The sequence below is a fragment of the Chionomys nivalis genome, chromosome 17, assembly GCF_950005125.1.
Source record: "Chionomys nivalis chromosome 17, mChiNiv1.1, whole genome shotgun sequence".
In the NCBI taxonomy this organism is placed as follows: Eukaryota; Metazoa; Chordata; class Mammalia; order Rodentia; family Cricetidae; genus Chionomys; species Chionomys nivalis.
This window is the reverse complement of record NC_080102.1, coordinates 46,202,954-46,223,507: the sequence shown is the minus strand read 5'-3', so window position 1 is coordinate 46,223,507 and position 20,554 is coordinate 46,202,954. Positions and strand designations below refer to the sequence as shown.

The 20,554-nt window shown below is 47.4% G+C and overlaps 2 protein-coding genes across 7 annotated transcripts; one reads left to right on the top strand and one right to left on the bottom strand.

The window, feature by feature from the left end:
* Positions 1–342: 342 nt before the first annotated feature.
* Positions 343–20,374, bottom strand: Ncaph2 (non-SMC condensin II complex subunit H2). 6 transcript variants are annotated; one of them, XM_057791743.1, is made up of 21 exons: positions 20,175–20,374; positions 14,967–15,068; positions 11,028–11,083; positions 10,825–10,909; positions 10,680–10,748; positions 10,514–10,593; positions 10,282–10,427; positions 9,783–9,866; positions 9,079–9,176; positions 3,742–3,813; positions 3,467–3,533; positions 3,230–3,337; positions 3,091–3,144; positions 2,868–2,938; positions 2,697–2,790; positions 2,525–2,596; positions 2,390–2,445; positions 2,210–2,311; positions 1,963–2,112; positions 1,725–1,895; positions 343–837 (listed from the first exon to the last, which is right to left on the bottom strand). In XM_057791743.1, exons 1-20 carry the CDS (start codon positions 20,280–20,282, stop codon positions 1,755–1,757), a joined length of 1,815 nt encoding a protein of 604 aa, XP_057647726.1. In that variant the 5' UTR covers positions 20,283–20,374; the 3' UTR covers positions 343–837; positions 1,725–1,754. The 6 variants fall into 6 exon arrangements, with proteins under 6 accessions (XP_057647726.1, XP_057647729.1, XP_057647730.1 ...); XM_057791746.1 differs by having other exon boundaries at positions 2,525–2,593; XM_057791747.1 differs by having other exon boundaries at positions 20,268–20,374.
* Positions 748–1,563, top strand: LOC130888595 (protein SCO2 homolog, mitochondrial). The gene has a single exon (XM_057791751.1). It carries the CDS (start codon positions 748–750, stop codon positions 1,522–1,524), a length of 777 nt encoding a protein of 258 aa, XP_057647734.1. The 3' UTR covers positions 1,525–1,563.
* Positions 20,375–20,554: the final 180 nt, after the last annotated feature.

Sequence of the window (20,554 nt, the reverse complement as noted above, 5' to 3'; positions counted from 1 at the left end):
CCTACCCACCAGGGCGGGACTGGGTGGGACAAGGTGAAACAAATGACCTCTGTGGTTTGTCTGAGGGTGCTGCCACGGCCTCGTCCTGTCCTTTGAGGGTGAGGTAGAGACCTGGTGTGAGGTCCGAGTGGTGCAGCCCAGAAAAGGGGTATGTTGTGAATATTTATCAATCCCATCTTCTCCGGGTGATGCCAGAGACCTCAGGGACAGACGGGCCAAAGGCGCCCTGAGCACTAATGGGCTATTCTGTGTGACAGTAGTGGCACTGATTTCTCCTGAGGTAGAAAGGATTACCCCTGTAAGGTAGTAAACCAGAGTATCAGCGACATCCTTCCTTTAAAAAAAATTTATTGTAAATAGACGCATGTTCTGGTGCCCAGGCAAAGCATGTTCTGAATGCTTCTAGGCATCCAGAAGGAAGCCTGGTGGTTGAGGGGCAGGTTATGGACAGATTGCGGTAATTAAGGAAGCGTGGTGGTTGAGGGGCAGGTTATGGACAGATTGCGGTAATGAGGCTGAGGCTCCCTAGTTAAAGAACTAGGAGCGAACCAGCTATGGACAATTGGTGTTGCCTAAGCTCAAGCTTAAGGCTTGAGGTGGAGCAGTTCTGCTTTCAGATGAGCCCCGACAGGCAGCTAACCTGCGTGGATATGGGGTGATAAGTTTCTTCAGCAGTGGGGCCCAGGCACCTTGTCTGTTCTTTTCCAACTGCTGGCATCTCTGTTCTTTTTCAGGAGCTTCAGGTCCATGGTGCTACAGGCTCTAGGGCCCAAAGCCTGGCCCAGGCTCTCTCAGTTCAAACCTCGAGTCCTTCTCCGGATCCCAGGAGGTGAAACTCTGTATGTAAAGTCCCGACACTGGTCAGGGCAGGGCCAGCCCAGAGGCCCTGGGCTAAGAACCAGGCTGCTGATCACTGCTGTGTTTGGAGCTGGGCTGGGCTGGGCCTGGCTGGCAGCAAGAGCTGAGAAGGAACAGAGGCGCCAACAGCAACGGACAGAGGCCCTGCGCCAGGCTGCTGTGGGCCAGGGCGACTTCAGCCTAATGGACCACAAAGGCCAGCCGCGATGTAAAGCCGACTTTCGAGGCCAGTGGGTACTGATGTACTTTGGCTTCACTCACTGCCCTGATATCTGCCCTGATGAGCTGGAAAAACTGGTCCAGGTGGTCCAGAAGCTGGAGGCAGAGCCTGACCTGCCCCTGGTGCAGCCTGTCTTCATCACTGTGGACCCAGAACGGGATGATGTGGCAGCCATGGCCCGGTATGTGAAGGACTTCCACCCAAGACTGCTGGGTCTGACTGGTTCGAAAGAACAAGTGGCCCAAGCTAGTCGCAACTACCGTGTATACTACAGTGCTGGTCCCAAGGATGAGGACCAGGACTATATTGTGGACCATTCCATTGCTATCTACTTGCTCAACCCAGACGGTCTTTTCACGGACTACTATGGTCGAAGCCGGTCAGCAGAGCAGATTGTAGACAGTGTACGTCGGCACATAGCTGCCTTCCAAAGCATCCTGCCCTGAACATCCTACCTAGGTCCTGTCGGTAAATAAATGAATGTAGTCAGTGTGTGGGTGCTCTCTATCCGCAGTCCATTTAAATGGCTTGTTGAGTGAACAGGGAGGGGGCAGCAGTATCAACAGGCTAGACCAGCCTGGAGGCAGCACTGGAGTAAATGGCCCCATGGTACGTTAGGGGCACAAGATTTCCAGGTATACACTACCTTCCACCCCTGCGCCTCAGTGCTCTCCACTCAAGGCTGGACCATGGAGGGGGCAGCATAGGTCTGGAAGCGTGTATGGGCTCGCTGGTGTGTGAGCAGTCTCAGAGACATGGTATCCACAGCTGCCTCCAGTCCTGGCTGCTGGGTGATCTCCACCGTATAGTCATTAGCCTGTGGAGACGAGGCATCAGCAGAGTCCAAGGGGGTTTCCCCATCCCATGTGTCCCAGGCCACTCACCAGTTGTAAGGAGGCCAGCATGGAGCGGCAAACCTCAAAAGCAGGCTGCCCCGCTACAAGCTCTGCAAAGGGACACCACTCATTGAGCTGGGGGAACCGTGAAACCAACTGGTCCCCATAGGTGTGGATATCAAAGGGCACGTGCTGCTCCTGCACAGGGAAAGGCCATGTTAGCTTCAAGTGGAGAGACAGCTCGGATAACCCCAAGCTGGTGGCAGAAGGCTGGAGTTCCCAACAGCATCCTAACCTGCTCCTGGAGCAGGGGCTGGATAGTATCTTCCCAGTCCCTGATGCGCTGGCTAAGCTCTGTCTCCTGGACAAACTTCTGGGAGGTGGCGATGAAGAGTTCCTATGGAAGGACCAGTGGGTTCTTCCTGCACGTAAGGGCCCAGGACGCCCCACTGCTCCACCCATGACCCAGGCCTACCACATTTCTTCGGACCAGCTCTTCATATCTCAGGGACTCTGGCATAGCCTCTGCATCTAGAAAGACCCAGCCATGAGCTGCTGCAGCTATGGGGCTGTACACTCTCAGCACATCTCAGGTGCTCCCATTACCTACCTAGGTCAGCAGCTTCCCCAGGCATCACCTCCTCCCGCTCTGCATATTCCTCAGGCTCTAGAAAGTCATCTGCTGAGACATGGGAGAAGTGACCAGAAGCAGCTGCTCAGACAGCAGTAGGTGCTGAGAGCATGGACCCCTCCCATTCCACCCCACATCAAATGGCACCTACCCGCTTCCCCAAGGTCTTCTAGGGAATCTTCCAAGCGTTCCTCCTCTACAGGCCACATATCCTCCTTGGCCCCAGGCAGCCATCTCTCGGTCATCTGTACAGAGAATATCTGTGAGGAGACTCATCTTCCAGGCCCTGTGGGTCTCAGACTTGAATACTATGGGCACTTGCCTTCTGCCTCTGCAGCTTCTGAAGGCTCTCTAGCTGGTCTCTTACGTGTTTCCAGTACAGCACTTCCATGTCTGCAGACAAAGGCCTTATGAAGGGCTTCCCCATCCAGACCAAGCTCACCCTTGTCCACCCAGGACATCAAGTGACCCTAGCAGGGAGGATGGCAGTGGAACTGGGGAAGGCAAAGACTACCTTCCCCGAACAGGTAGGACTCCAGCCTCACCTGCAAAGGTTGGGCCCTTTCGCCGAGGCCTCCTGCTGTCAGCATGGTCAGCATCTGTGAGAGAGCAGTTAGCAAGAACCAGGCCAAAATCACAGTACCCAGGCAAAGGGATGCGCCGCCTTAACCCACACTCACTCACAGGCAGCCAGGTACCACTGGTGGAAGTCCTGCAGCTTGGTGGCACCTTTCCTCTTGCGCTTATGTCCTGGAGGCTCCTCCATACCAGGCGGCACAGAAAAGGGCTTACCTGGAGGCAAAGAGAGACTGCCTCAAGAGTAGCCAAGGAAAGGGGATACAAAGCCCCCTCCAATCCACTATCTTGTAACTCAGTAGCCCTAGGCAGGGGAACATAAATGAGGCCACCAATTCTACTGACCTTTCTGGAAGACCTTAGAGTCCAAGGAGTCAAAAGGGTCCAGGCTCTGCCAGGGATCTGGGGTCTCCTGAGTACAAACAAGCAGAAGTTGAGGGAAAAACAGGAGCCCTCCCCACCAGAGCTCACAAAGTGGTGATAGCCCAGGATTAGAGAGGCCCAAAGCTACATGGGAGAGGACTTAAGTTTCTGGAAGAAGTGCTGAGGGTCTGAAGGGCAACAGGGCAAAGACATACCTTTGAATATACCTGCCCTGCCAGAGACCTGGCATATCTCACCTGTAGCCGGGAGGCAGGCTCCGGGTTCCCTTGTCGCTCCCGCAGCAGGTATCTCCTGGGCAAGGTGGCAGTCTGCAAAGAAATAGCTCACAGGCTCTCCTCTCTCGGCTCTTGTCCACCAAAAGCTCTCAAGAGCCCAGAAATTCTGCTTAGTGTCACAGCAAAAACATGGTTCAAGGGCCCTCTTAGGGACCAAAAGTAAAAACCTTAAGGAGGGGCCAGGAAAAGTTGACCAAGTGCTCGCCTGCAAGCCTGGGGACCTAAGTTCAGTCTCCAACATTTACATAAGTCAGCCAGGTGTGGTGGTGCTCACTGTGGTGGTGAACAGTTTCCTCCTAGAGTAAAACTATGACACAGGATGTGAGCAGAGCAATGAACAGCAGGATGTTCTAAGACAGCACTCTCAGCCTCCCTAATGCTGCAACCCTTTAACACAGTTCCTCATGTTGTGGTGACCCCAACCATACAAATTCTTTTTTTTTTTTTTTTGATTTTCGAGACAGGGTTTCTCTGTAGCTTTTTGGTTCCTGTCTTGGAACTAGCTCTTCTAGACCAGGCTGGCCTCGAACTCACAGAGATCCACCTGCCTCTGCCTCCCGAGTGCTGGGATTAAAGGCGTGCGCCACCACTGCCCGGCTCCAACCATACAATTTCATTGCTACTTCATAACTGTAATTTTGTCATGGAGGTGGGTCTTGTATTTATCTGTTGCTTTTATTGGTTAATTAATAAAGAAAACTGCTTGGCCCTAATAGGACAGAAAATTAGATAGGCGGAGTAAACAGAACAGAATGCTGGGAGAAAGAAGCCGAGTGAGTGAGTCGCCATGATTCTCCCACTCCAGACAGACGCAGGTTAAGATCTTTCCTGGTAAGCCAGCTCGTGGTGCTACACAAAATATTAGAAATGGGTTAGATCAATATGTAAGAGCTAGCCAATAAGAGGCTGGAACTAATGGGCCAGGCAGTAATTAAAAGAATACAGTTTCCATGTAATTATTTTGGGTAAAGCCACGGGGACGCAGCCCCACCGCTCTTATTACAACAATTTTGCTGCAGTTACAAATCATAATGCAAACATATGATATTTGATATGGGACCCCCCCCCAAAGGGTCGCAACCTACAGGTTAAGAACTGCTGTTCTATGATGAGGTGAAACACTCCATTCTACAGGATGGTCATTAACATATCAAGTAAACTCAACTGTTTCAGGAAATTCCTAAAACTGACTAGATTCACTAGGTCCCTATTTCCCCAAGAATATATAAACAGTAAAGACTGCTGAGAAGATTCTCCCAGCAGCCCAACTACATAGAAGGCTTAGAAGTAGATACTAGCCAAGCTTCAGTGAAGACTCGGATAAGGGAGCTGCACAGAAGAGGCTGAGACCAACCAAGCCCCCATGAAGACGCTCTCCAACCTGCTGAGCTGCCTCCGAGTTGTGCAGCGTGTTCCAGGTTTCCAGCTTTGTGAGCTTTCACAAATGCTTGGGTGGGTCTTTGGCGATGCAGGCGTCTCTGAGTTATTTCTGCTCCTATAGGTAACACCTCACCCATATTCCTCCAAGTAATCCCCCACCCCCAAAAAACGCTCATTGGTTCACCAAGTTGGACTTTGATCTGTCTTCAGTTCTCTATCTAAGGTGAATAGACATTTGTTCACACCTCCCCGAAAAAAGAATGTCACACAGCATAACTGCCACTGAAGAGGGACACAACAGAACAAAAGACGAAATGGAGAGAAGTGTATGGTCCTGGACATACAGCATAGCAAGTCAGGTAACTGAAGCTGAGAAGCCTATATGAATGAATGGGGAGATGTCCAAATACAGCTATGCCTTCCATTACACTGTGTGATAGTGTCGTCTTGTTATGGCAGCAATGACGTGATTTTTTTTTTTTTTTTTTTTTTTGGTTTTTTGAGACGGTTTCTCTGTGGTTTTGGAGTCTGTCCTGGAACTAGAGACCAGGCTGGTCTCAAACTCACAGAGATCCGCCTGCCTCTGCCTCCCAAGTGCTGGGATTAAAGGCGTGCACCACCACCGCCCAGCTAATGGCGTGATTCTTACTACAGGTAATGAGACATGCAACTAAGGCTAAGCCATCAGGCCCAGAGTGTCTGTGACGGGAATTCCAGGATGACAGTTTATCCACATGGTACAGGTGGCATGCCTGGTGAGTGGGGTCCACCACATGAATATGGAGATGCCCTGAAGACAGCTAAAGGGTTTAGAAGAAATTCTGCAGTCTCTGACAGCGCACCAGGGTAGAGATCACTGGCAAGAAGTGGAGGAGGTTGCATCACAATTGCCGTGTAGTGAGAGATGCCCCGGAGCCTGAGATGGCAGCCAACCAGGAACTTTTTGTATAAAGGAGAAAATGCAATAAAGGGAGATGCAGTTAGCATCTTTCATGCTACCTCTCACTAATCTGGCAAGTAAATCAGATAAACGAGAGAATGAGATAGGGGTGCTGCCTTGCCATTTCTTAGGGCTTGGAGGCTGAAAGGAAACTAAGGTATAAATTAGATCCATGTTCAAAAGCCCTTCCTGGGATCTAAAACTTGGAACCCATGGGAATAAAGTGTGAGGAAGAGAACATGATAAAGTGATAGAAAATACCTCTCAGGTCTGACCTTTAATAATAAAAAGGGGAAAATATATAGCCCCACATGCAGATGGAGGGACTAACTATAACCTAGTACAAGGAACTGTGGTACTTGGCACTTAAACTGCTGGAAGTGGGGAATACTTTAGACAAGCAATGGAAGAGCCTGTCACAGCTCTTGAGGAATGAAACCCCAGGTGGACCTCTAGCCTCCACATACACACAAACACAATCCTGAAGAGAACCAGTCATCAGGGAAATTTTTCCTTTAAAACCACAATAGGGTTCATCCACTGAAACAGTTTACCTGAGCTAATGGGAGCTCACCAACTCCAGCTGGACTGGGAAGGAATAAGCATAGGACCAAACTAGTCCCTCTGAATGTGGGTGACAGTTGTATGGCTGGGGCAGATTGAGGGGCCACTGGCAGCGGCACTGGGATTTATCTCTACTGCATATACTGGCTTTTTGGGATCCTATTCTCTTTGGAAGGATACCTTGCTCAGCCTAGATGTAGTAGGGAGGGCCTTGGACTTTCCACATAGCAAAGTGCCTTACCCTCTCTTAGGATTAGAGGGGGTGTGGAAGGAATGGGAGGAGGGAAGGGAGTGGGGATTTGGATTGCTATTAAAACTCACAATATTTCTGGGAGCATGTGACTCCCTAGTAGAGTGCTTACCTAGCATGTACAATTACTGGGTACAATCCTAGCATCAGGAATATAAATAAGTAAATAAACAAGGAAAGAACAAGACAAACTAGCATGCTGGCTCTTTTTTGGCCCAACACTTGGGAGGCTGAGGCAGGAGGTTCACAAGGTCAAGATTAGCTTGGGCTATAAAATGAGACCCTGTCTCCAATAACCAAAGAAAACCAAAGCTATATGTTATAGACTATAAATCCATCCAAATTTCATAATTGTTAATATTTCCTTCTAAATACATCAGGTTGGTTTGGGCAGGAGTAATTTCCCCATTTTTTCTGTTTATAACTTTTTTTTTTTTTGCTTGTGTGAGTGCACATGTGTATGAGTGCATGCAGGAGCTAAAGTTGGATGTTAAGAAGCATCTTCAAGGGCTGGAGAGATGGCTCAGAGGGTAAGAGCACTGGCTGCTCTTCCAGAGGTCCCGAGTTCAATTCCCAGCAACCACATGGTGGCTCACAACCATCTGTAATGAGACCTGGTGCCTTCCTTGCCAGCAGTACATTGGATGCTTAATAAATAAATAAATAAAAAATTTTTAAAAAAAAGCATCTTCAATTTTCTTCCACCTTATTCATTGAGACAGAGTCTTTGAAACAAATCCAAAGTTCACCCGAGCTATCTTGCTAGCCAGCTTGCTCTGGGTATCCTGTCTCTACTTCCAGGCCTGAATTCCAGGCAGGCCACCACACCTACCCAACATTTATGTGGGCTATAGGGATCTAAACTCTGGTCCTCAGGTCCTCATGCTCACACTAAGCATCAATAACCCTGCCTGGCTGATTTTATTAAGAAAGAAAAGAAAAGAAAAGAAAAGAAGGAAAAAAGGGAAGGGGAGGGAAGAGGGGAAGGAGGGAGAGAAGAAGGAAAAAAAGGAAGAAAAGGAGGGAGGGACGAAGGAAAAGAAGAAAGGGAGGGAGGGAGGGAGGGAGGGAGGGAGGGAGGGAGGGAGGGAGGGAGGGAGGGAAAGAAGAGAGAGAGAGAAAGAAAAGAAGAGAAACGACGGGCGGTGGTGACACACGCCTTTAATCCCAGCACTCGGGAGGCAGAGGCAGGCGGATCTCTGTGAGTTCGAGACCAGCTTGGTCTACAAGAGCTAATTCCAGGGACAGGCTCCAAAGCCACAGAGAAACCCTGTCTTGAAAAAAACCAAAAAAAAAAAAAAAGAAGAGAAAGAAAGAAAAGCCATGCAATGCATGTCTTTAATTCCACCACTCAAGAAGCAGAGGCAGGCAGATCTCTGTGCGTTCAAGGCCACTCTGGTCTACAGACTGAGTTCCAGAACAGTCAACATAAAAATTGAAATTGTTTATATGTGGGGAGACAGTCAATTCACATAGGAGTGCAGATGCCTGTCTGTGGAGGCAGAAGCACTAAATCCCCAATGGAACTGGAGTTACAGATGTTTAGCAGCTGCCTGATGTGGAGGCTGGGAACCAAACTTGGATCCTCTAAAAAATTACACAGTCTTAACGTCTAAGCCATCTCTACAGCCCCTTAGTTTTTTTAATGTAGTCATATTACAATGCTGGGGATTAAACTCGAGGCTTCCCATAGGCTAGTCAAGAATTTCACCATTCTACTACATCCCCAGCCTCAAGGCTTTTGTTTTGTGTGGTTTGTTCGTGTTAAATAAGGATTTCTTGATTTCTCTGGATAGACTACTTCTGTGGGGGCTGAAAGAGGTAGCAAAGTCCTCCAGACTGATCAGCTGACAGTGCAGATACAATGAGCTCCACAGGGCTCAGGGCCTTGGATGCCAGTCCATTCTCAGGGAGCAACTGCAGTTCTGCTTAAAGAGGGAAAGGTAATGGAAGCTGCCATTAAACAGTCTGGCTGAAGGATGCCAGGCTTCTGAGCAGACACTCCCTCTGAGAGGAAATACCAAATTAGAGTGATGGGATAATATCAGTGTGACAGACAGGAGCCAAGACCACTGCACCATTGTCCCATGTAACGTTAATTCTACCCCAGAACCAGAGCTCGCTCTGTTGACAGCTTGAGCTCTGGGAGTCACTGTTGTCCCACCTGCTGTGAGGTCCTGGGCTCTGCAGGCTCTAGAGCAGCCTCCTGGGGCTCTGCTGCATCCTCTGCATCCTCATCACCACCGCTGAGCATTGGGCCTTCTAGAAAAGTGTTTGGGTAGGAACCAAGAAACTAGTTAGCTTAAAGAGGCTGGAGGTCAGGCAGCAGGTAGAGCTCCCATGTAGGCAGCTCATGGCCAGCTCTTAGAAGAGCAGGACAGGCCAGCCTTTCTTCTCAGCTTCACACTTTAGCATTTGAAAAACTAAACAAGGCTTTATATTCTCTTCCTCATACTGGCATGCTTTGGTTGGTTTACCTTATCTCTTGGCAAACATTTATGTATTTGATTATCTATCTATCTTCTATCCATCCATCCATCCATCCATCCATCCATCCATCCATCTATCTATCTATCTATCTATGCTGTGGGCTAAACCCTGGGCTTTGTATATGCAAGTGCTCCAACCAAGCTACTGTCCCAACCCAGATAGTCTTTGTTACCATTTACATTTACCCAGAGAAGACCTAGGAAAGCAAACTCACTGATTACACTACAGCACAGAGAGTCAACATAAGACTTTATCTGCTATCATTAGGCCTGGTCCCCAAAAGCCAGTGAACAGGAAGCAAACAAGAGGCTAAGGAGACTGAGAGCATCCAAGGTCAGAGTTCTACCGAGATCACCCTCCCTGGTGCTCTCTTCTCACCTGGCTCTTGGGAGATGTTGAGTACGGAAACTTGACTCCCATTCCCAGAGACTTCCATCGGCTGCCCCTCAGCATCCTCAGCATCTTGGAGACAGATTAGACTTGGTCAGCCCGTCCCCAGAAGGTCCCCACTGGTGTCAAAGGAGACTCTAGATTGCCAGCAGAAAGTAGAACCCAGCAGGCTCCAAGTCTGAGACTAAGGAGGACATAGACAACAGACCCCATCCCTAAGCCGAGCTAGGAACTTGTTGACTGGAAATCAAGGTACAAAAAAAGATGAGGACAGGCTCCAAAGCCACAGAGTAACCCTGTCTCGAAAAAAAAAAAAAAAAAAAAAAAAAAAGATGAGGGAGAGAAGCTTAGCCAAGCTACCTACAGTGGGAAAGGTATGATGTGGTATGAGGCAGCTGCTAAGACTAGAGGTGGCAGGCTTAAAGTACCCAGCAGTAGTCTCTCAAAAGAGCTACTTCCCACTAAGCCTCAACATCCAAACCCTTACCTTTCTGGCTCCTTGGCATGGGGCACAAATCTGCAGGCTCCACAGGACACATTCCCACTGGATCCAACATAAAGGAACCTCTGGGGTCAGGGGTACATGTGTTCATCCTGAAATCCTTTCGGCTGGCCAAGACCTCACCCTGACAGCTGTGTTGGCAGAAAAACAAGCTTGCTACAGAGACTTTTTTCAGGCAGGCTTCCTGCCCTTCTTTCCCCTGCTAGCAGTGTTCTACCTATACAAGGGGCTGCTGTTCTTCTCCACTTCATCAGGGGCCACCAGAGCCATGGGCACAAGGGGTATGATAAGCAGCTCCTGCGGTGGAGGAAGGAGAGTTCTGATTCTACAGGAGCAACACTAAAAGACCGCTATCCCCACTTCACAAAGGCCAGGACACTCACACTGGATGTCTGGTCGTTTTTCAGATCCACATTAGCCCGGGAGTCAGGGAAGTCATCCAGTGACAGGAACTGCAGGAGAAAGCAAGTAGTCACAGAAGCAGGGCCAGACGAGCACCTCAGGCAGAGTCCGCATGCCCCAACTCACCTCATCCTCTGTTTCATAGGGAGTTCCTGAGTTGACAGCCCTGTTGCTCCTATCTTCCTGTGCTAAGGAGAGTTGCTTGGCTTGCCTGAGAAAGTAAAACATATCAAGAGCATCCTGGGAGACTCAGGAGCCTCCCAAGCTGCAAACAGGGCTCAGCTAAGAAGATGAAGGCCTCTTCCTCCTGGCTCACTTCTAATACTCACCTCTTGCCAGAAATAAAATCAAGAGCCTGGTAGACCAGTGAGTAGAGGTACTCCACCTGGCAAGCAGAGACAAGCAATAAGGACATGGAAAGGAGAGGACTCTCTGAAATGGTGCTTGGAAACACCCCTTGCAAGGGGAGGAACCTCCTATTAGACCGTACATATCAACATCTGGCCATCATTTCCAAACCTCCATACAAGCCCAAGCCCAGACAGTTTTACTACTATCAAGTAATTCTCATTACCCAGGGTGGTGGCATATGCATGTAACCTCAGTACATAGGAGGCTGAAGGAGGAACATTATCATGAGTTTGATGCCAGTCTAAAGTATAGAATAAGTTCTGGTATAAAACCCAATCTCTTGCCGGGCGGTGGTGGCGCACGCCTTTAATCCCAGCACTTGGGAGGCAGTGGCAGGCGGATCTCTGTGAGTTCGAGACCAGCCTGGTCTACAAGAGCTAGTTCCAGGACAGCCTCCAAAACCACAGAGAAACCCTGACTCGAAAAAGCAAAAAAAAAAAAAAAAAGACCCAATCTCTTAAAAAAAAAAAAAAAATGACAAGCCTGCTCCAGCACTGAAAGGCTGAGATTAACTAAAAATTATAAATCTTAGATTCAAGGCCAGCCTGGGCTACACGCCAAGCTATTGTCTGAAAACAAACAAACGGACTAAGTAAACTGCTCAGTGAGTAAAATGCTTACTATGTTCAGATTCCAAGCATCCACATAAATAGAGTAGGTGACACGCATTTGAAACCCCAGCCCTGGGATGGGACAGCAAATTCTGGGCACTTGCTGGCTAGCCAGTCCAACTGTAACAGTAAGCTTATGTGAGGTTCCCCTCTGTATGCTATGATTACCATTAATGAATAAAGAAAGCTGGCTTGAGCCTGTAGCGGGGCAGAACAGAGGTAGGCGGGAAAAGTATACTGAATGCTGGGAGAAAGAAGGCAGAGTCAGGGGAAAGCCATGTAGCCCCACTGGAGACAGAAGCTAGAACTTTACCCAGTAAGCCACAGCCTCGTGGTGATACATAGATTAATAAAAATGGGTTAAATTAATAATGTAAGAGCTAGCCAATAAGAAGATAGAGCTAATAGGTCAAGCAGTGTTCTAAATAATATAGTTTTTGAGTGCTCATTTTGAGTCTGGGCAGCAGGGAATGAACGAACAGCCTCCTACAACAGTAAGCTCCAGGTTCAGTTAGAGGTTTTGTCAAAGAATAAGGTGGAGAGCTGGAAAAATAGATGGCTCAGCAATCAAAAGCTGCCCTTACAGAAGACCCAAGTTCTGTTCCTAGCATCCAGAAGGCAGTTCACAACTATAACTCTAGTTCCAGGGGATCCAATGATCTTACCTCTGAGGTCACCAAGCACACATGGTGAACATAAAAATAAGCAGGTAAGGCACTCATAGCATTAAGTAAAATTAATAATATTGTTTTGTTTTGAGACAGGGTTTCTATGTAACCTTGGCTTTCCTGGAACTTACTCTATAAACCAGACTGGCCTTGAACTCAGGAACTCTCTGCCTTAAAGAGTGCTGAGATTAAAGGCATGTGCCACAACACTGACAAAAATTAATAAATCTTAAAAAACAAAAAAAGGCAAACAATTCCTCTATCAACTTCTGACCTGCATATTTAGGTGACCACACATGTCCACCCACATACACATTACACATACCGCATGCACACACACACACACACACACACACACACACACACACTGAAATATGAACACAAAAAAGTTCTCTGGGGCCGGAAGAGATGGCGCAGCAGTTAAGAGTCCTTGCTGTTCTTCCAGAGGACCTGAGTTAGGTTCCCACACCCACATTAGCTATTCACAACGACTTGTAACTCCACCTCCAGGGGAATCAGATGCCTCGGGTCTCTGAGAGAAACTACACTCACAGGCACACACCCACACACTTAAGTACCTGACATGCAAACACATGAACCTGAGTTTGGATCCCCAGAATCCATGTTAAAAATCCAAACATAGCAGTGTACACTTGTGACCCCAGCTTGGAGAAGACTGGGGAGCAGAGAGAGAAGGAGCCCTGGAGGTCACTGGCCAGTTGGCCAAACAAACCAGTGGCTTCAGGTTAAGTGAAAGACCCTATCTCAAAAAATAAGAGAGGGATCAAGTAAAGAGACAGACATTAACCTCAGGGTTCCACATTCCTGGACATACATATGCACAGAACACATATACAACAGCAAAAATGATAATAATAATTCTCAAGTCAAATCAGTCTCGTCAGAATTACTTTTGACAATTGAGTTTCTACTTCTCTGTCCCATACTCCACATTCTCAAACACAGCCTCCTTGACACAGGGCATGGCCATGACTCGATGGGTGCCCACAATGCTGCAGATGGCCCTTGGCACATGCTCTGTAGACCCAGAACTCTCACACATGGTAGCCACTGTTCATTTGCCCAGTGCCCCCAGGCCAGCTGCAGCTCCTTCTACTAGCTACACTGCTCAGTTCACAGGAGGGTACAGTCTCTGATGGCCCTGTCAAAATGTAAGCCATGATGGGCCTGCCTGACATATTTCATTTGCTTCTTATTGGTCTCCTACACAAAACCAAAGGCCCCACCACAGGGTGAGACCAGCAGTTTTCCTAGATGATGTACACAACTGCATAGTACCCACATGTGGAAGCAGAGAAGGTAGAGCTTATACACACTGAGCTACAGATAATTATGTACCTGAGGGACAACAGAGCTCACAGCACACCTGACCCGCTCGTTCTGGTCATTTTATTTATTGACTGTGATGTTAGGGATCACAACCAGGGCCTCATGGATGCTAGACAAGTGCTATACAATTGAACTATACTTCTAGCTTAGCCATACCATTTTGGTATGTGTGTTATATATTTGTGTTTGTGTGGGGGTGTGTGCAAATGTGTGCAGATGTGCATGTATATTGTATAAATGATTATGGAAGCTATAGGTTAACCTCAGATATTTTCTCTGACTGCTTTCTACTTTATTTTTAGGCTGGACCTGAGAAGACCAGTGATTAGCTAGGCTGACTGGCTAGTGAGATCTAGGGCCAACAAGTGTTAGGGTTACACCTGCCTTTTTATGTGGGTGCTGAGGATCCAAACTCAAGCCCTCATGCTTATACAGCAAACTTTTGCCAACTGAACCATCTCCTGGTAGTGGCATTTTAAACTCCAGTTTACCTGGATATTGGAGAACATGCCTATTATTCAAACAGCTCGAGATGCAAAGGCAGACATATCAGGGGTTCAAGGCAAGCCTCAGCTACAGAGCAAGCTCAAGGTCAGTCTTAGCTAATAAAATCCTGCCTCAAAAACAAGCAGGTTGGGAATATAGTTCAGTTGGTGGCGCACTCACCTAGCATGCATGAATCCCTAGCTTTGACCCCTGACCACAGGACCGCAAAAATTGGATATGGTGATTGACACCTGTCCTACTACCACTCCAGGTGGTAGAGGCAAATGGAACAGAAGTTCAAGGACATCTTCCTCAGGTAGACACAGTGTTAGAGATCAGCCTGGGATGCATATGTCTTTAAAAAAAAAAAAAAAAAAAAAAAAGCAAATAATATGCCAGGGCAGTGGTGGCACACAACTTTAATCCCAGCACTCAGGAGGCAGAGGCAGGTGGATCTCCAGGTGTTTGAGGCCAGCCTGGTCTACAAGAGCTAGTTCCAGGACAGGCTTCAAAGCTACAAAGAAACCCTATCTCGAAAAAAAAAAAAAAAAAAAACATAAACAAAAGCAAACAATAAACTCCAGTTTTTCTTTAGTATTGGAAGTCGTGAAGGGATCCTAAGTGCGACCCACAATGAAAGCAGGCTACAGACAGATGCACACTGCTGATGTCCCAGAAGGAGCTAATCAGGCTACTCCCGCTCAACACTAAAGCACAAAGGTTGGCAGTCTGTGGAACCCACCTTTTTACTGTAGACACAAGCCGAGCCCTGGATCAACAGTGCTGCCTCAATGAAGTTCATAGTGGTTTTGCCTTCATCAAAAGAGATGCAGATCTGGTCCAGCTGCAAGAGAGAACATTAGTAAGCTAGACTTGGTGGGCATGCCTATGATCCCAGCAGTTGGGACACTGAGGCAGGATTCAAGGTCCACCTAGGCTAAACAGTTGGTCAGTTTCAAAGAGTAAGATGCCGATGCAAGAGAAGCCTATGTTCACTTCTTCCAGAACAGCTCAAGCCACCACCCACAAACATAGATAGCTCTAAGTCTACTAGAGTTTGCCAGTTGCCTTTGGGTATTTCTAGAGGGAGGTTAGATCTTTGCGACTCCCCCTAGTTCTCGAATCCTGTGAGATCAAGTGTTTTGGAAGAGAGGTCCCCAAAGGACACTGACCATGATGGCTAAAGTTGCATACCAGCCCTCATCAGCACTTCACATTGTACCCACCTACATTAAAACCAACCAGGACAGACTGAAGCAGAAAGACCCTTTACCCTGAGATAGGGAAAAGGAGACAGAAGAGTATAGCACTGCGGGAAGCAAAGATCTGTATTTTGAGATCTGTATTTTGTTTAGAGTCATCTTAAGCTAACAAGTTAAGTAAAATATTTACCTCTATCCCCTTTGCAGGGTAAATTCTGGGCCTAGGAAATCAAACTGGTATCTTCTCCTAGTGAGACCTGCAGGCCCCAGGCTTTTAGAAACAATTAGCATTTCCTTTGTTAGTCAACAATCACAGACCCTCAGTATTTCCTTATCAGCTAGGGAGTCTCCAGACCTGAATTCCAGCAGATCTGACACCCTCCCCCTTGCCCGTTTTGTTATATAACAGCTTCTGAGAATTAATAAAGCACAGCTTGATCAGAAATCCTGTCTTGCTGTCAGTTCTCGTGTTTCTTGCCCTTCCATTCCTCCCCTCCAGGTTTATCAAGGACCCCTGTTCATATCCCGCTGGCCAGGATACAGCACTCTCTATCCTCTGGTGCTGTAAGGAGTTCTCCCTCTGCAGCCCTCCTTGGTCTCTGTGAACCTTGGCTCTTAACCAGTGTTTGGACTCTTTTTTCCTACTGAACACCTTCTGCCAAGTGCCATCTGTCCATCCCTGTTCAAGTGACCAGCCACACACATCAACAATTGCCAAATCTATCCTCAGAACAGTTTTCTCCCTGAGGTTCCATTTACAGCACCTACTGAGAAGCATAAAAAAAAAAAAAAAAAAAAAAAACCTCAAGACACCCCACAGAAATGTTCAAGGTTTTAGGGATTAACTCAAGATCTTGCAGACACTTTTACTACAGCTCAAACCCATACATCCAACTGTCTTGCTCAACTATGCAGATTTTATAATCTAGAGCCAAATGAGCAAGTCCATGCAGGATTCCCAGAAACTAAAGGACCTCAGCTCCTCTCTTTTGCTCACCTGCCAGTTCAATCTAGGATCAGACCCTTACCACTTCCGGGTTCCTCTCTAATGACTACAGCTCTGGCCCAGCCTCAGCTCTAGCGGGACTCCACCTGACCCCCAGTCTTCTCCTGTATGTGCTTTGTAGGCTTTCTGCCACTCGGAGGGAAAGACCTGAAACGCTAAGCAGAGCCTCCAAGGCCGGTCTCTAAATCCGGTCTCCTCCAGCTACCAGGTGTCCCCTAGGAGCTGTACTTTCCTGCCTTCCACTGAGGCAAGCACCATGTTCCCTCTACACATTTTTTCAGCATATCAGACATGGCAAGTCCTTTCACCTCAAATAAAATCAGGTCCCTCAGTCAAAGTCGTCTAATATCCTAACCTTTTCTTTCCAATCTACCACCCATTTGTGACAACACACAGACACAGTCAGGGGGAGGAATAGATCTGCCTTGTCCACTATCAGCTGTGACATCCAGTATATCACTTAATCTCTCTAGTGACTGTGTCAGTTTTTGTACTATCAGTTTTGATTACATTGCTTTATATAAAATACAAAGAAACAGTGCTTAGGCCAAGTAGGCCCCTAATACCAAATAATGTGTCTCCTACCTTGGTATTTAGAATTTCTCCTAGAGAGCAGAAATTCTATCTCAAAGCATAAATTACTGTTTGCTTTGCCATCAGGTTTGTTTGTTTGTTTTTGTTTTGTTCTTTGAGACAGGGTTTCTCTCTGTAGCCTTGGCTGTACTGGAATTCGCTTGGTAGCTCTGAAGACCAGACTGGCCTTGAGCCAGATTCGCCTGCCTGCCTGCCTCTGCCTCACAAGCGCCACCACAACCCAGCCAGTATGACCGCTTACCACTGTTCTTGGCACTCTTCAGCCAACTGTGCAGTACAGGTTAATCATCAGATCACAAGTTCACTTAATAAGCATTTATCTTGCATCTACTATGTCTAAGACATTCTACAAAGCCGAAGAAATCATATATAAAATCTCTGCCCTTTTAGAACTTACATTGTAGGGTAGAGACAGACAACAGACAGCAAGTTGAAGAATACCTTGTGACATTACGTCACAATAAGAGAGAATCATTTTAGCTCGGTGGTGGTGGTGCAAGCCTTTAATCCCAGCTCTTGGGAGGCAGATGCAGGTAAATCTCTGTGAGTTTGAGGCCAGCCTGGTCTACAAGAGCTAGTTCCAGGACAGCTAGAGCTGTTACACAGAGAAACCCCGACTCAAAAAACAAACAAAAGAAAACAAAAACAAAAACGAGAGAGAGAGAGAGAGAGAGAGAGAGAGAGAGAGAGAGAGAATTATTTTAGATAGAATGGTTAACTGACACTTCATATTTAAGGGATGAGAGCTGGACATAGTGGTGCATGCCTTTGATCCCAGCTCTCAGGAGGCAGAGGCAGGCGGATATCTGAGTTTGAGGCCAGACTGGTCTACAGAATGAATTCCAAGACAGCCAGAATTAGAGAAATCTCCTCTCAAAGAACCAAAATAAATAACAATAAAAGACTTACAGGATGAAAAAGACTTAGTTATAAATAGAACAGTCACTAGCAGGACAAGATATCACAGACACCCTTCAGTCAAGAACAAGCAGAGAGGCCTTAGTTAACCATTCAAAAAAGCGTGAACTAGCTCAGTGGATAAATGTGCTTGTCATGAAGCCTAATGACCTAAGTATCTATTTTGTAGAACAGATTCCCACAAGTTGTCTAGCCTCAATAAGCACACTGATATGCATGCACTCATAGACATAATAATTTTTAGAGTTAAAATAAAATTTTTAAAAAAGTCACAAGGTACAGAACCATGGATACGGTTAAAATTGCTGAGCAATGAATCGTAATGAAAACCTGAGAGCTTTAAACTAAGCAGTGTTGTGGCATGGCTATATTTTTTTTCTAAGATGTGTGTCTGCTTGCATTTGTACGTATGTGTACCATGTGCTTACAGGTGTCCATGGAAACAGAAGCTGGCCCTGGAATCCCTCAAAGCAGAGTAACAAGCCATTGTGAGCTTCATCTGGGTTCTGAGAACCAAACCCAGGTCTTCTGCAAGAGCAGCACGCAATCTTCTTCAAGACTCATCTTTCTAGCCTGATTTTAATTTTCTAAAAAAAATTCTGTGGGTATTTTTTCTACATGTATTTGTGCACCACTAGTGTGTTTGGTGCTGGTGGAGGCCACATGAAGGCACTGGATCTCCTGGACCTGGAGTTATAGTTAGTTGTGAGCTGTCACATGGATGCTTAGCTTGAACCTAGGTCCTCTGGAAGAACAACCAGTGCTCTTAACTGATGAACCTTCTCTCCAGTTCCCTGCACTCTTAACCCTGTCTCGTTTTAATTTTGAAGACTTGAAGACTCACACTAGCTACTGGATGATGTCCAATCTGGAACCTTGGATGAGAAGGTTTTAAATAACTAGGTATAATAGGCCCAGACCAGACGTAATGCGGATCACATGAACTGAAGTGACACTCTGGCGATATAATGGACAGAATTCATAGGTAAACATGGTGTGGGACATGAGGCCTTTTTATATCTCTTAATTTCCATCTTTAGTTGCACAGTAAAACTCTTCACCAAAAATAGAGGACTAAAATTTGAACCAAAAATCAAAAGCTCCACTTTAAATAAGACCCAAGAGATCATGTACCATCCCAGAAAAAGGCAAGAGAGTGGCAAGAACAAACAGTCTGGAGGCAGCACTGGGACAGCCTACAAGTAGATGTATGGGTGTATCCCACACATAGAGTTAACGCCCGTATCTGAAAGCACACAAGCAAGATGTTCTATTTTTAAGGGAAAGAAGGCCCCACCCCGAGAAGCTCAACATTTAGGAGAGTAAAAAGAAGCAGTGAAATAGAAATCCTAATAAGCACTGTTTCAGAAAGGAAACTGTCAGACCAACAAATGCTCCCCAACTGAATTACAGAACATTTCGAGCGTCTTCCGGATTGTGTAAGATGAAGAAGACCACTACCGTTCAAAGACAGGTAGTGGAATCCGATGGAATTGGGCTGAGGTGTGAAAAGGCGGAAACGGAGCCGCCAGAGCCTGAAGAGATCTAGACACTAGTGCTAAAAAAGGAGGTATGAAATGCGGATAGGCTAGATTACAGCGAGGGCAGGGCCACACACTGGGAGGGCAGGTCCTTCTGGACAAGCTAGCTCAAGTTAAGAGTCCAGGGTATGGGACGCCTGGGGAGAAGACATGGGCGGAGCTTGAGGTCTAAGGTAAGAAATCCCTTTCCCTTCGGGATCCAAATCTCTCAAATACAATTAAGAGCCCAGACATAGAAGGGTCGATTAGTACTCGCAAATAATCAGGAGACTGAGACGGCAAGATTTCGAATTTAAGGCCTGCCTTAGGAAGAAAAAAGGGATTTTTAAGTTCAGCAGTAGAGCGCTTGCCAAGCTCGTACAGCCCTAGGTTAAATCCCAAGCACCGAAAAAAAGAAAAGTGATGCTTAATATATTGCGCCCCGAAAAGAAAATATAAGTAACGTATTTGTTGAAGAAAATGGTTATGGTCCAACCAAATCCATTTCACAGCTCGCTAACGGATAGAGACCTGAAATGACAGCTCCAGGGTAACCTAACTGAAGAAAGTTTCGAGAGGCAGGCTGGTGTTGGAAGAGGAAAAAGAACACGAGAAGCTGAGAACAAAACACCAGACGGCTACAGACCTGGAGGCGGGGGTGGCAGTGACGCCTGATTCCCAGGCTCGTACCATTCCCCCGCCGCCCTCACCTCCTCCAGATATTCGCCCAGCTGTGCCGCTACGTCCACCTCCCAGTTCTTAGTGAGATCTCGGATGGGCTGCAAGAGGTGAGCGAAGCGCACCTCCACATCCTCCATGTCCAGAAAGGGACAAGAAGCCCGGGACCGTACACTGGCTCCGGATAGGGCCAGCAGAATCACCCCGCCACCGGTTCTGGCGCCATTTTGCCGTTCCCACCCAGGAAGTACGTCCAGGGACGCGGCGCGCACACCGATGACGTCACGCGGGCCCCAATTTCAAAGTGGAAGGCGCCCGGGGTGGGGAAAGAGGCGGGCCTGACGGGGCGGGGTCTACGACAGGGGGCGTGGTTACGCTCCGGGGCGGGGCCCTGAAGGACCCGCTGAGACTA